The 14902-nt window shown below is 39.7% G+C and overlaps 1 protein-coding gene across 1 annotated transcript in view; it reads right to left on the reverse strand.

Annotated features, from left to right (window-relative positions):
- PTPRT (protein tyrosine phosphatase receptor type T) overlaps positions 1-14902 on the reverse strand; it is an 846734-nt gene that overhangs the window by 162264 nt on the left and 669568 nt on the right. Inside the window, exon 14 of the mRNA XM_044659804.1 lies at positions 5514-5649. Coding sequence (XP_044515739.1) covers positions 5514-5649 — 136 coding nt within the window. The remainder of the gene's footprint in view (positions 1-5513; positions 5650-14902) is intronic.

The raw sequence follows: 14902 nt of genomic DNA on the forward strand, positions 1-14902 counted from the left end.
CTTTCTTTCTTTCTTTCTTTCTTTCTTTCTTTCTTTCTTTCTTTCTTTCTTTCTTTCTTTCTTTCTTTCTTTCTTTCTTTCTTTCTTTCTTTCTTTCTTTCTTTCTTTCTTTCTTTCTTTCTTGTATCACTTGTACATTCTACCTTCCTCATTAGAAAATCTAACCTGCTGGAAGCATAGAGACTCTCATTTTTGTCTTTATATATATCTTAAGGGTGCCAGGCAAATAGAGAGCCATTAATGGATGCTTATCGATTGACTATTTGATTAAAATTCCAGTTCCTCCACTTCTGTGACTCTTCCAAGAAATGATCTCCTTGTAATGCCAATAATACATTGGCTGGGCCCTACCTTTCACGTTTAGCTATATATTATGGTTATCTCTGTACCTGTATTACTTCCTCAAGTAGAATGCAACCTTCTTGAAGGCAGGGATCATGTCTTATTCTTCACTGTATCTCCTCCAGTACCTAGTACAGTTCCCTATATGGAACAGGTGCTCAGGAAATGTTTGTGAAATTTAATTGAATGCAAGAGGCCTTGACGATGCTCGGTGAACAGAACTTGCCTGCCACCTGTTTCTACACAGATTGTCTGCAGAGGGAGAAATCAGGCCACCGCCCTGTTGGCAAACGTTTCTCCCAGAAATGTGTCCATTCTGCCAAACTTGTTAAAGTGGGGGCACATGTAGGACTCTCAGCAGAGGGCAGACGACAGGATGTTTTCAGTTTAATCTGGAAAAATTATTTTTGCCAGATGGAGACAAGAAAATGAGCATCCAAAGACGCAGTGCTAAGTGATTAAGCTCATCCTGCCAATCCCAGATAACAAAACCACAGATGGGAACATGCACCGACCTCCCAAAGAGACACCCACACCCCAAACAGACACAGACATCCCAAATATGTCCAGGCCCCAAACACATCTAGCTACACCCAAGGTATACACAGTTATGTCAGACAAACGTGGTGATCCCAAACAGAACACCACACCAGCCACAGAGATGAATGACCCAAAACATACAAATACACTGGCTCCCAAATACAAATACATAGAATCTCATAGATCCAGAGCTGGCAGGGATGTCAGATGCCACTTTTTTACAGATGAGGAAACTGAGGCAGAAGAGGAAATCCATTGACTTGTCCAAGGTTATACATTCAGTAAAGAAGGAAAGCTGTTGAATCATACCCCACATTCCCCAAATGCTATACTGTAAGCACACAAAGGAGAAAGAGTCTTGGCTTTGAAATCAGGGTGTCTAGGGGTTCAAATCCAATCTTTGATGCTTCCTGCCTATGTGGCTTTGACCCAGTCTTTTCATGTTTCTAAGCCCCAGTTTCCTCATCTGAGGAAGGCTGGATTAGAAGGACTCTGAGGGTCCATCCAGCTCTAGATCTATGTTCCTATAACCCACATTCCAGCCACAAACATATTACAAAATGCTCTATCTCCCCAAACACAGGCTGACTCTCTTAATATATAATAACCTTCCCAAATATCTCTACTCCTGAATCATACTTACTACTCTAAACCCTATACTCTAAAACATATCTATGCTTCAAGCTCACCAATCCCCAAAAGCTACCCAGTACCCCAAAGAACCCTCCCAAAAGCACACAGCTATAACTTATACCTCTTGGATGCCTAACCCCATACTGACATTCCAAACATATACTGAGTCCCTCCAAACACACACACACATACACAGAATCAATGACAGCCATACCCTTGACATACAAAATAACTTAGTTTAAAAGAAAATAATTTTATGACATCAATTATGGGAAGACTTATAGCACTTGTAGTGTTCCACTTGTGAGTGGTGAATGAGCTCTAAGTAATAAAATGATAGAAATTGGTAAATAAGAGCTTTATTCAGTTGGGGCTGAGTCAACAGCAGGAGGAAAGGAAATTTTTTTTTGATATGCCAAAGGTTGGGGCATTCCCATTCTGAGGACAAAAAGCAGCTTTATCCTGGTTATGCCATAAGCTGTGGAGCTGATCTGTAACCTGCTTTGTTTTCAGCCTCTTTGAAAAGAAGGTAAAACCTTACCCAATGGATCCCATTAACAAGGGACAAGCCCAAGAACAGCCATAAGCAGGTCACACTATTTAATGTTTTCTGGGTGGCATATATTGTACTAGGAAACACAGGCTGATCCCAAAACTCAAAAAGAGAAACATACCGGCTCCAGAGCTAAGGACAGTGCCTGGCACATAGAAGGCATTTAATCAATGTTGACTGACTGACTACCTGTAGCCAGACAGACATAGCTTTGTGGTCAAGGGAGTCAGCTCCTGACTGATTGACTGTCATTAGAAACTCAAGAAGTCTAGGACTCATTAATGTCAGGGAGAAGCATCTCTCAGGGTGTTGGATGAACAGGATTTTTTACTCTAATTAGGTGAGCTATATACACTGTTTTTCTTAGTTCAAGAGTGAAGATGGCAAGGTTATCATGATTAATTTCTATTTGTGGTTCTTATTTAGTTCTGGAGCTTGTCAGAAGTTTGCCCAAGTGAAGTGGGTTGAGCATTTTTTCCCTTTAAAACTCTTAGAATCAATACTTAGTAACGGTTCCAAGGCAGAAAAGTGGTAAGGGTTAGGTAATGGGGGTTAAGTGACTTGCCCAGGGTCACAGAGCAAAGAAGTATCTGAGGTGAAATTTGAACCCAGGTCTGCCTGCCTCCAGGCTTGGCTCTCTACTGAGCCACCTACCTGCCCCTGGGTTGAGCTTTTTGTAGGGAACAAGCCAAGTTAACTTCCTAAGATGCCAGATCATATAGCAGGAGAGGGAGGAAGAGAAGTTTATATTCTCCTTCTGGCCAATATCCACGATGTCTGACACACACAAACAGTTTTGGAGTATATGTCAGATCCCCCAATGTTCTCACCCCCAGATCAGAGATCAATGTGCCTGTTACAGATTCCATAGAATGGAGCTAGGAAATGGTCGGGGGTAGGGGGCAGACCAGGTGGCATCAATTCATAATCAGAGGAGAGCAAACCCCACTGGGAAGAGATTCATCCAGGAATTGCAAGCAGCCCTGAGGAGGTACCCTGAGGAAGACTGAACTGACTTGAATTTAACTTGCACTTGTGAGGTATCGTGTAGAGACCATATTTTCAGGTTTTTGGAAGGCAAACTTGAACAAAATCACTGGGTGACCAAGGGCCAGCCACTTCATGTCTTTGGACCTCAAATTCCTCATCTATAAAATGGGGATAAACAAATTCACATAGGGCTGATGTGAAAATAGTGTTTGTGCATTTTAAGGAGCTATAGAAAAGTTGTTACTATAAAAGAAAAGAATGAAGGGAGAGGAGAGAAGGCAGAAAGGGAGCAGAAAGAAGACCAAATGAGAAAGAAGTAAGAAAAGAAGAGAAGGAGAAGATAGGGAGAAAAATAATAATAGCATTTATAAAGCTCCTACTATGTGCTGTGTACTTCACAAATATCTCATTTGATCCTCACAACAACCATATTTATTATCAACTCACCTCCAAATTATCATCCCCACTTTACAATTGAGAAAACTGAGGAAGGTAGAGGCCAAGTGACATGGACTAGGTCACACAGTGAGTCTCTGAAGCCAGATATGAATTCAGGTATTCCAGACATCAGGCCCAACTATCAGTGGATAGATCAGTACCTCAATAAATGATTAATGTGTACTCTTAGGGTAAAAAAGCATTTTCCTACTCACCAAAAAGTCACTTATTTCATTTTTCTTTGAGAATGAATTCAGATTCCTCCACAGGGTCTCTGACATTGATGGCACTGGTTAGCTGGGTTTCTAAATGACCCAAATTGGGAGGATCCCAGATGAATTGACAATGACTAAAGAATAGGTAATCTGAAGGTCCAGAAAAGGTTTACATAATTCTCTTACCCTTCTAATGCTCACAGGTGGAAGCTCTCTGGCTCACCTCTTTCATTATGGGGAGGCTGTAAGGGACTTGGAAGGGATATAGTCATTAAATGTCAAAGAAGAAAAAGGCTATAGAGATCATTGGGCAATTAAATGCCCTCATTTTGTAGAGGGAAAAAACTGAGGCCTTGAGAGACCAAAAGACCAGACTGGATGACTGCAGCCAGAGAGAAGTGGAGATGGGATCAGAGTCCTCCTCCCTGGCTCCCATCCAGGGCTCTTCCACTATTCCTACAAAGTCCTCCACTGAATGACGAGCCCTCACTAATCCTATGGCCTTTAACTAGGTTATTTAATTTCTCTGAACTACTGTTTCTGCTATTAATATATCTGGCATATGTAGTTTTCTTAGTTAGTTAGGTGGCACAGTGGATGAAGTGCTGAACTGGACTCAAGAAGATCTGAAATAAAATCTGGCTTTAGACACTTTCTGGTTGTGTGACCTTGTACAAGTTATTTAATCCTATTTGCCTCAGTTTCCTCATCTGTAAAATGAAGTGAAGAAGGAAATGGCAAAACCACTCCACTATTTTTGCCCAAAAAAAGGCAAATGGGGTCACAGAGTCAGATACATCTGAAAAATGACTGAACCACATGTAGTTTTCTTGGTCTTTGTCCCCTTGCCTTCTATAGGAACCAAGAACTCATTTTTTATTTCATTTTATAAGATAAGACTAAAGATGTGATTTTTTTTCATTATAGAAAGCTCCCATGTGTGAGAATTCCTTCCACTAGCACAGGTTGGCACCTTCTCTGTAATTTATAGTCTTAAACAGACCATATTATTAAAACACTGAGAAGTTATTTTCCCAGGGTCACCCAGGGCCACCATGCAGAGTTGAAATTTGAACCTAGATCTTCTCTCTATCTGCTAGTCATGGTGCCTCTCATTTTGATTAATATTTGCAATTAATAGTTTATCCAGTAAAAATGAATACTTGTGAGCCCAACCAAATGATCTGGGGGATCATCCTTGAGGCTTTGCTAATTTCAACCCTGGGCTCTGTGATGCCCAGAACAACTGCCATCATAATCCAGCAATACGGAGCATCCAAAAGCACAATCTGACTGTGGGTGACATCATGGCCACTTCCCTTTTTTAGAATTTGACTTCTTTTTTGACAAAATGCAAGGTTTGGAGTAGGTGATGTTTCTTGAGCTTTAAATTCCACGATCCTGAGATTGTATGGTGATCTGTTCAATTCCCCTATAGTCCATGATGGGGCTTGCTATAAAAATGATCCAGCTTGGGGGAGTCAGAGGGAGGTAGATATTGGTTTAGTATAATGAAAACAAAACAAAACAAAACTACCAAAACTTCCTGACAGTCAACTCTGCCTAAGGAGATGCAATGTCCTTTGGGGTAGTAAACCCTAATCCCTGAGAGTCTTCAAGCAGAGGCTACACAAACCCTTGTAGATTAAGAAGAGCTTCAGTCCTTGGACAGGGGCTTGGAACAGATGGGTCTCATGGTCTCTGACTGCTCTGAGTTCTCAGATTCATGAACTAAATGGTTGTCTGAGCTGAGCCAAGTAGTAATGGGGCTGCCTGATTTCCCTCATTATCAGGAAACTTACCTCCTCTTGATTGTGAGCATGGCACCCAGGAGGATAATCACAAACATCAGGAGCCCAGCGATCACTCCGGCCATTTTCACTGTATTGTCCACCTGTTTCTCAGGTTCCACAGCATTGGAGTTCTGTGTGGATGCTCCTTCAAAGGAGGGGAGGGGAAAAGACAGACAGTTTGTAAAGAAGCCTCGTGAGTGATAGCATCAACATCTTGAAACATACCAAAGGGAATGCGTCTGACCCTCTAGGATGGACAAAACAGTCCATCTGGTTCAGGATCCCCATTAAGCTCTCCAAGACCAGCCTAGACCAGACGCAGTGGGCCTCTTGTGGCCCACAGTGCTCCCAAGTATGACCCAAACCAAATTAAAATATAACTGGGGACTTTTAAACAAAATAGATAAAAATACAATAAAGCACAAATAATACATTTTAACTTGTCAATATGTGGCCGGGATATGAACAGAGATCTGATGTACAGTTTAGTGGTCCCTGTTTCTATCTAAATAAGACACCAATAGTCTAGAGGATATTCATTTCACAATTGGATAATAGCTGCTACATTATGGGGAACAACTCCTGGGGACAAACTTGGTTTGTAATTTAAATGAAGGAACAATATCTTTTTATTTTTAAATATATATATACATATAAAGATATGTGTGTGTGTGTGTGTGTGTGTGTGTGTGTGTGTGTGACTCCACTATGAACAAATTGTATGACTGTGGCTAAATTGCATTACCTGTTTGACCATTAGTTTCTCCATCTGTAAAATGGGGCTAATTCTTGACCTGATTGCCCCATGATGTTATTATAGGAACTGAATGAGAAAACCTTTTGAAAATCTCGCAAAAAGTATGTTGTCACTGTTGTTATCATTGCTATTATTGTGATCATTTTATTTAATTTTTGGCTCAGACCTGTGATTTCATTAAAGCGATGAACTACTCAAGAGGAAACTTCCTCTAATGTGTAGAGATGACTAATCTACAATTTGTGGTCTTAGAGAGTTTTCTGGTAATGCTGAGATGTTAGTAACTCTGGGGTTCCATAGCAATATGTGTTAGAGATGGGTTTTGAACTCTTCTTTCTGAATCTGAAGTCAGCACTTCAGATTATGCCATATTGCTTCTGAGGGTTTTTAGACATAAAGAGACAGCATAACATGCAGAGTAGGGTGCTGTGTTTAGAGTTAATGAGACCTGGATTCAAATTCTGGCCCTAATATTGACTAGCTGTAAGACCTTGGACAAGTCACTTGACAATATGTGTGTTTCAGACAATTCCCTCTGCTATAGTTAGGTTCAAGCTGCATTAGTGGAGTGAGTTTCCACAGAGATAATACCTTTGCTGATGAAATCATAGATTTTGCACATACATATGAATGATATATATATGTTTCTTGTCATAGAAACATAATTTACATCTTAGTAATTAGGTATGTTCTCAAGTAAGGAACCTTTATTTCCTCCTATGTAAAATGGGCATGGAATGGGATTAGATGACCTCTGTGTTCCTTTCAGCCATAGCCTTTTATGATTCTATGATTTCAACTAAATATAAACACAAAACAGGCAGACTTGGGCTAACCGATTGATAAACACTGTGGGGTGTGATAAGATAATGGATTCTCATCATTTGTATTTCTCCGGCTCTATGACCTATAAGGAAATATCTGGGAAGCTCCTCCTTTTCCCCAAAGAGTAGGGACACAATGATTGACCAAACCAAGGGATATGACTTGACATGAGGCATGTAGGTGTTGCAAAGGATAGAGAACTGGGCCTAGAATCAGAAAGCTCTGGCCTCATACATACATTTACTAGATGAATGGTCCTGGCCAAGTTACTTGACCCTACTCTGCCTGAGTTTACTCAATTGTTAAATGGGGATGATAATGTCTTCCTCCCAGGACTCTTGCAGGATTCAAATGAGATATTTGTGAGGCACTTAGCACTGTGTTTGGTACAGAGAAGGTCCTTAAATTCTTAGTTCATTCCTTTCTCTCATCCCTGGTGGGCAGAGTAAGAGGTGCTAAAATTTCTTGGACTCAACCCTGGGAACAAAGACAGGAAGACAGCTTGGCTCTAGGCTTCCATGGAATTCTTTCCAAAGACCTTTAGAAATTCCTTTCCTTCTATCTCACCTTTGCACTTACTTAAACTGCAGTCGGAACTTAAAATAGAATTCTGGGCTCATCCCTGGGCAAAGGGTTTCAGATGGTTGCATCCTGTCAGCTCCATTATTCACTAGCTGGATGACCTTGGGGAAGTTGTCACCCAGTATAGGTTTAGTTTCCTTCATTGGCAAAATGGCTCAGGTTGAGTCAACAGCTTAGGAGCTTCAAGAAACTGTAATATCTTTAGGATATTTTCGACTCCTGACCTTCACTTCTAGGAAGGCTATTTTTTTTGGGTTCTAAATAGAGTTCTGTTACAAGTATGTGGATAAAAAAGGTGATTATGATGGTGAAGGTGGGATCAATCGTACAACTTTTAATTTCTGGCCACTATAACAAGGAGGGTGTCTCCCCCTTAGAAATGCACTCCTCTATCTATTGGAGAATCTCTTTTCTGAGTTGCTGTACTAGCCTCTGGGAGTTATAGGTGAACTTGGGGCTTTTAAACACTTTGTCAAACAAAGCAACAAATAGATTCCTCATTCTGACTTTCTACATTGATGCTGGAAGCAGAAATTTGTGGTAGATTTACTTTGATTTGTTTTCTAGTTCTGTTTTCTATACCCACAAACTGTATTATTCTTATAGCCTTGACATGAAGCTAGAGGATAAATGGAGAATATGCACTAACCCCATTCTTCACTGATGGGATATCTAGTGATTTTATCCCAAGGGAGTATATAGTCTGTCTTTCTCTCTTCCCTGGTGGTCAAGGAACTGTGCTAAATGCCTTACAAATATCTCAAAACTAAGCAAGTTAAGGGCTGGCTTGTTTATTTTTGCTATAACCAAGGAAAGGCTATGTGATCACTAGGTAGTGCAGTAGTAGTACTAATAGAGTACTAAAATCTGAGTTCAAATTCGACCTCAGATACTTCCTAGCTGTGTGACCCTGGGCAAGTCACTTAATCTCTGTTTGCCTTAAATGGGGATAATAATAGCATCTACCACTCAGGATTTTTGTTAAGGATCAAATGAGGAAGAAGTTGAAAGGACATAGAACAGCGCCTAACAAAAAGTAAGCACTCTATAAATTTTAGCTATTTTTATTATGTCAGTGGTAAGAGCATTAGATTTATAGCCAAGAAATGTGGATTCAAGGCTTATTCTGGCATTTACTAGCTGTGAGGCATTGAACATGTTACTTAATTCCTCTGGTATCTGAGGTACCTTTTCTATAGTGGGGTTAGGGGGTAGAGAACTAGGTAGTTGGATTAGTAGCCTCTAAAGTTCCAGTTAGGTGGCACAGAGGGAGAGTGCCTGGCCTAGAGGCAGGAAGACTTTTCTTCCTGAGTTCAAACCTTGCCTCAGACACTTTCTAGTTGTGTGAACCTGGGCAAGTCATTTAACTTTGTCTGCCTCAGTTTCCTTATCTGTAAAATGATCTGGAGAAGGAAATGACAAACCACTTGGTATCTTTGCAAAGAAAACTCCAAATGGGGTCATGAAGAGTCAGGCATGACAGAAATGACCAAACAACAACAACCAAAAGTCCCTTCTAGCTCTAATGTTGTAATGACACATCACCTCTACTTCAATCATTATCTCTAACTCTGCCCTCCAGGGACTATGCCCCTGAATACCCTGGGCTATATTTAGTGAACTTACTAGAATCAGACTGCCATATTACTTGAAGGCTTCCTCTGAATGATCCATCCTGCCCCTTTCCATTTTCCTTTTATGTGGTCTCTTCTGTTACAATATAAACTTCATAAGGGTAGAACTTGCTTATATTTGTGTCCAGAGCTCCTAGCACACTACCTGGCATAAAGTAACCACTTAATAATGGCTCCATATGTCTGTCTAATGGGCACAGTAATCCCAGGAGCTTTGAGCACCTACCATTATCCAAAGTACTCAGTTTTTTCCCCTACAAAAACATGTGAATGGAATGGCAGGGCCAACTTCCAGAATAGCATCTTTAACTTCACTAATGTAGAAATGGTCTTCATCAACCTTACAGCTGTATTACTTAATAGAACTAATAAAAACAATTGGCAGCAAGGGAATAATGATTCATTCTCAGAGTGCTATTATTGGCTAAGGGCCCAAAGCTTCAGCTTTAAGTTCAGAAGATTTTCCCCGTAAATATGAGGAACAAAAGTAGGAGTCAGAGATAAAGAACCTTTAATTGCAATTGATAAAATCAAGTAAATCTCTTTGGATGCATACTGCACTGGCTGGTGATAATTATTGAAAGTAAAGAAAATGAACCAGCTGTCAAAGACACAATGCCTTCAAGTAAAGCTCTTCAAGGCTCACTGTCAATACTCCCTTACTCAAGAACAAGTTATCTCTTGTGGCTTATCTGAAGCAAATCTTGCTTTCAAGTTGGACAGTTCCCTCCAATCTACTTAACTACCTCTTTTGTAGAGATCCCTTCTTTCCATTTTTATTCTTCCTTGCACCCACTACAGGAGACAAATAAAATCTAAGCATGAAGGACAGCAGTTCTACTTAAGATGATGCTTTGTATAGGCTGCTAGGAGGGGCTCAGGATGAATAAGCAGGATATTCTCAGTTATTTTTTTTTTAATTTTAAACCCTTAACTTCTGTGTTTTGACTTATAGGTGGAAGATTGGTAAGGGTAGGCAATGGGGGTCAAGTGACTTGCCCAGGGTCACACAGCTGGGAAGTGTCTGCGGCCGGATTTGAACCTAGGACCTCCTGTCTCTAGGCCTGGCTCTCAATCCACTGAGCTACCCAGCTGCCCCTATTCTCAGTTATTTTTTATTTTATTCTATTCTATTCTATTCTATTCTATTCTATTCTATTCTATTCTATTCTATTCTATTCTTTTCTATTCTATTCTATCTATCTATCTATCTATCTATCTATCTATCTATCTATCTATCTATCTATCTCCTTACCTTCTGCTTTAGAATCAATACTGAGTATTGGTTCCAAGGGAGAAGAGTGGTAAGGGCTAGGTAATTAGGGTTAAGTGACTTGCTCAGGGTCATACAATTAGGAACTGCCTGAGACCAGATTTTAACCCAAGATTTCCTGTAGGTAAGCCTGGCTGTCTATCCACTAAGTTCCCAGGTGCCCCTCAGACCTTTTTTTTTTTTTTATCTTTTTGGAAGTGAATTCTCAGACTACTAGGCACATATTCAAATAGAATTATAAAAGGTACTCCAAATCCAAATGATATGGGATGATTTGCCTCTCTTTGTAGTCTTTACCTCTGCTTTATCCTAATACTGAAGGTGATGGAGAGTCAGCTAACAAGTTATGGAGGTACATAAGAATTGTCAATCTAGGTTATATCCATAATCCCTCTGCCCCAGGATTTGATCTAGTGAGATGGACACAAGCAATCACCAAGTACTGGGCTATCGGAACATGGTGGTTACCCTTCAAACTTGAGAGAAGTAAATTTAAGATAAAAATCACAGCATTTCATATATCAAATAAGAAGCCGATCCAATGAAACCTAAGCACTAAGCCTTCACAATTATTTGTTGTTCAGTTGCTTTTCAGTCACGTCTGACTCTTTGTGATTTCATTTAGGATTTTCTTGGCAAAGATACTGGAGTGGTTTGCCATTTTCTTCTTCAGCTCATTTTATAGATGAGGAAACTAAGGCAAACAGAGTTAAATTACATGTCTATGTTCACAAAGCTAGTGCCTGAGGCTGGATTTGAACTTAGAAAAATGAGTCTTCCTGACTCCAAGTCTGGCACTCTATCTGCTATGCCACCTAGCCACCCTCTTTGGTAGACTTAGTTGCTCTTCACTATCATCTTCACTCCAAATTAGGTTCTAAATAAGATAATAACTCTGCTTAGAATGATGCTATGCCTTTTGCTTGAAATAGTTGACTGCCCAACCAGATATGGCTCATAATGGAGCAATGTGGAAGAATTCTCCATCATCATTAAATAGCTACCAGGTGCTAGGCACTAGGGAAACAAAGACAAACCAAAACCATTCCCATCTTCATCTTTATAAGTAGGAAGTAGATCAAGTAATAACAGTTTAAATCATCATCCTGAAGAAATAGTTTTTAACCAAAACTTCAGACCTATTCAACACCAGATGTCTAGAAAATCCTGCCACCAGTAAGAGTTTATCAAGGTTCCCTCACTCTAGAGGGGGACCATATTTAGAATGATCAAGTAAAGTATATAAGACTGCTATTTCTCTACTTAGGCATGAACTCCTAATGCTTTGGGACTACTTTAATGTAGGATACTCAGAATTAATTACCCCACAGATTCTACCACAAGAAATATCCAGTAATCCTGAGGAGCCAGCAGTATGGTATAGAAGGAAAGTGCTACATTTTCAGTCTGTCAACTTAGTTTCAGATCTTAGTTTTAGAATTAGTTTAGGACAAATAAGTGGCACAGTGAATAGGAATCATGAAGACTCATTATCATATGTTTAAATTGGCCTCCAACATTTACTGAATGTGTGGCCCTGAGCAAGTCACTTAACCCTGTTTGCCTCAGCTTCCTCATCTATAAATGATATGGACAAGGAAATGGAAAACTACTACAATATCTTTGCCAAGAAAACTACAGAGTTCCAAAGAGTTGGACACAACTGAAACAACTATATAAAGACGACATCCTCAGTGATGCTGAACAAGTTACCTAACCTCTCCCTACCTCAGTTTTCTGGTCAATAAAATTAGGGGGTTGACTTTGAAAGTCTCTGATCAATGTAATGACAAATTAAAATTCCAGATGACAGATGACAAAGCATGCTAACTACTTCCTAGTAAAGCAGTGAAGGACTCAAGATATAGAATGAGATCTATTTTTGGACACAACCAATGTGGGAGTTTGCACTTGATTATGTCTATTTGTTACAACGACTATTTTTTCTTTTTCTGATGGGGGAGGTTGGGGAGATCAAAGAGGGATAAGAATAGAGTAGTAAAAATAAAGAAAAAGAAAGAAAAAAGTATCTTTTTTCGAAGTGCAGAAGCAAGAAAAGAAGAGAGATCTGAAAGAAGGCCAGATAAGCAGGTCAACTTTGCATACTATAAGAGGAAGTCATTATATATATATATATATATATATACATATATATATATAGGTATATATATGTATATATATATCTATATATATATCTTCTGTCTTAGAATTAATACTGTGTATTGGTCCAAGACAAGAATGATAAGAGCTAGGCAATGGGTATTCATGACTTGCCCAGGGTCACACAGCTAGGAAATGTCTGAGGTCAGATGAACTCAGGACCTCCCATCTCTAGGTCTGCTCTCAATCCACTGAATCACCTAGCTGTCCCATTTATGTGTATGTGTGTGTATTAAACAAGCTATATATAATACAGAAGTGCTGTTTCTGTTTTACTATGCATATGCAAATGCTCATTCTAGTTGACATTTGTTAAGTTCAGAGTAAAGCTAGATATTTGGCAAAGGAATGAAGGAGGGAGAGAGAGAGAGAAAAGGAAAGGGAGGGAGGGAAGAAGAGAGAGAGGGAAGGGAAGAAAAAGGGAGGGAGAAGAAAAGAGAAAAAAAGGAAAGGAGGGAAGAATGGAAGGAGGGAGGGAGGAGGGAAATTCGACTAGATAACCTCTAAGATTCCTTCTAGCTTTAAACCTATGATCTTTTGAACTATGTCCTTCCTCTTTCCTGTCTTGGAATTTAGGTAACCAAAAAATCTTTAAAATGAGAATAACATTTATGTATTATTTGAAAATACTTTGACCACTCAAGTCGAAGTTTCCATCTCCAGCCTTGACTTGTGGTTCAAACATCTGTGTTTACCAATCTATCTGTTTATACCGAGCAAATGTAATGAGATATCATGACTCTGTAAATTGATTGATCTTAAGTGAGTCAGATAAGATATCTGTTTAGCAGAACCTTATGTATTAGAATTTTATTGAAATGAAAATCATAGTCCATTCTCTTAAAAAATGACATATTGCATAAATCTTACTCTTTGGGTATAAGATCTTTTCAAATGCTTTGGAGACCTCTGATGTCATCAGCCACCCTTCGTACACCCCAAAATGAAATTCTTGACTATCACCAATAAGGAAAGATTTTTCAGCTCATTATCTGCTAGTAGAGCTGAATTTGTGCCCAGCTGCTCTCAGTGAGAGCCTCTCATGCTGTGATTTCCTGGAGGGAGAGTTCAGTCAGGTAACAGGATGTGGGGTTCCATCTGAGGTTGGCATCAGGGTCCAGTACTTGATAAGAGTCAGTGAGAGTCTGGTGTTTCTCAGTCTGGGGCTAGGACTCACAACAACAACTGGCCATTTATTTAGCCCTTTAAAGTTTGCAAAGATCTTTACCTACTTCTCATTGAACAACCCTGTGAGAGTGAGGCTATTATTATTCTCATTTAATAGATGGGGAAATAGAAGATTAGAGAAATGACTTACCCAGTGTCACCCAGGTAGAAAATATTTGAAGAAGATTCAAGCTTAGGTATTTCTGACTCCAAATCTAGGGCTCTTTGCCATGTTGCCTCTCTGAATGAAGGTTCAATTTGTGGTCTAAGTTTCAAAGTCAGTATATGGTCAGGGTTTAGAGGTTAGCCTGGGGTGAGGTGAGGGCTTACTATAAAGTTAGGATCAGGGTTCATTTAGTCTACAGTTAGAGTCAGGGATCAGTTTTAGGCCAGGAACAGGGGACAGAATTGGTGTCACTATTCAGTCAGCATCATAATTTGGGGGTTTTGTGTTCAGGGTTGAAGATTCATTTCAAGACTAAAGTAAGGATTCAGTCTGAAGGCAGAATTAATCTTTGGTCAGGGTGAAGAGAGTCAGGTTAGAAGGGGTTAAGGAACAGATAGAAGCTAAGTGACCTTCCTCCCCTTGCTGGATCAAGCCCCTGACCTTGTCCTCAATAACATGCAATTATTAGATGATCACAGAGAGCCCTTTGTCTATGCTCTGCCTAACATAGGTGATGCTCTGATTATAATAGTAATGTTCATAACAATTAAAGTAATTGCCCACAATTCTTAGAAATGATTATGCCAAAACATTTCTAATTATGCTGACTCATTAAATTATTAAGGGACTAGAGGGCAGTGACCCCATCGTTGCTAAAAAATGAATGAAAGGTTCTTTCCAGTGGTCCTTCCTCCTCCCTCCCTTCCTTTAATCCTCTACATCCTTGACCCATGCTGGTTCTGCCTGGGGGCTGGAAAATCTAGAGAGCACTGAGTAGATGCACAGCTACAACCTAAAATTTCAGTGGAGAGAAATCAACCTTTTTTTTTTTTT

Source organism: Gracilinanus agilis, chromosome 2 (genome assembly GCF_016433145.1).
Source record: "Gracilinanus agilis isolate LMUSP501 chromosome 2, AgileGrace, whole genome shotgun sequence".
NCBI lineage: Eukaryota > Metazoa > Chordata > Mammalia > Didelphimorphia > Didelphidae > Gracilinanus > Gracilinanus agilis.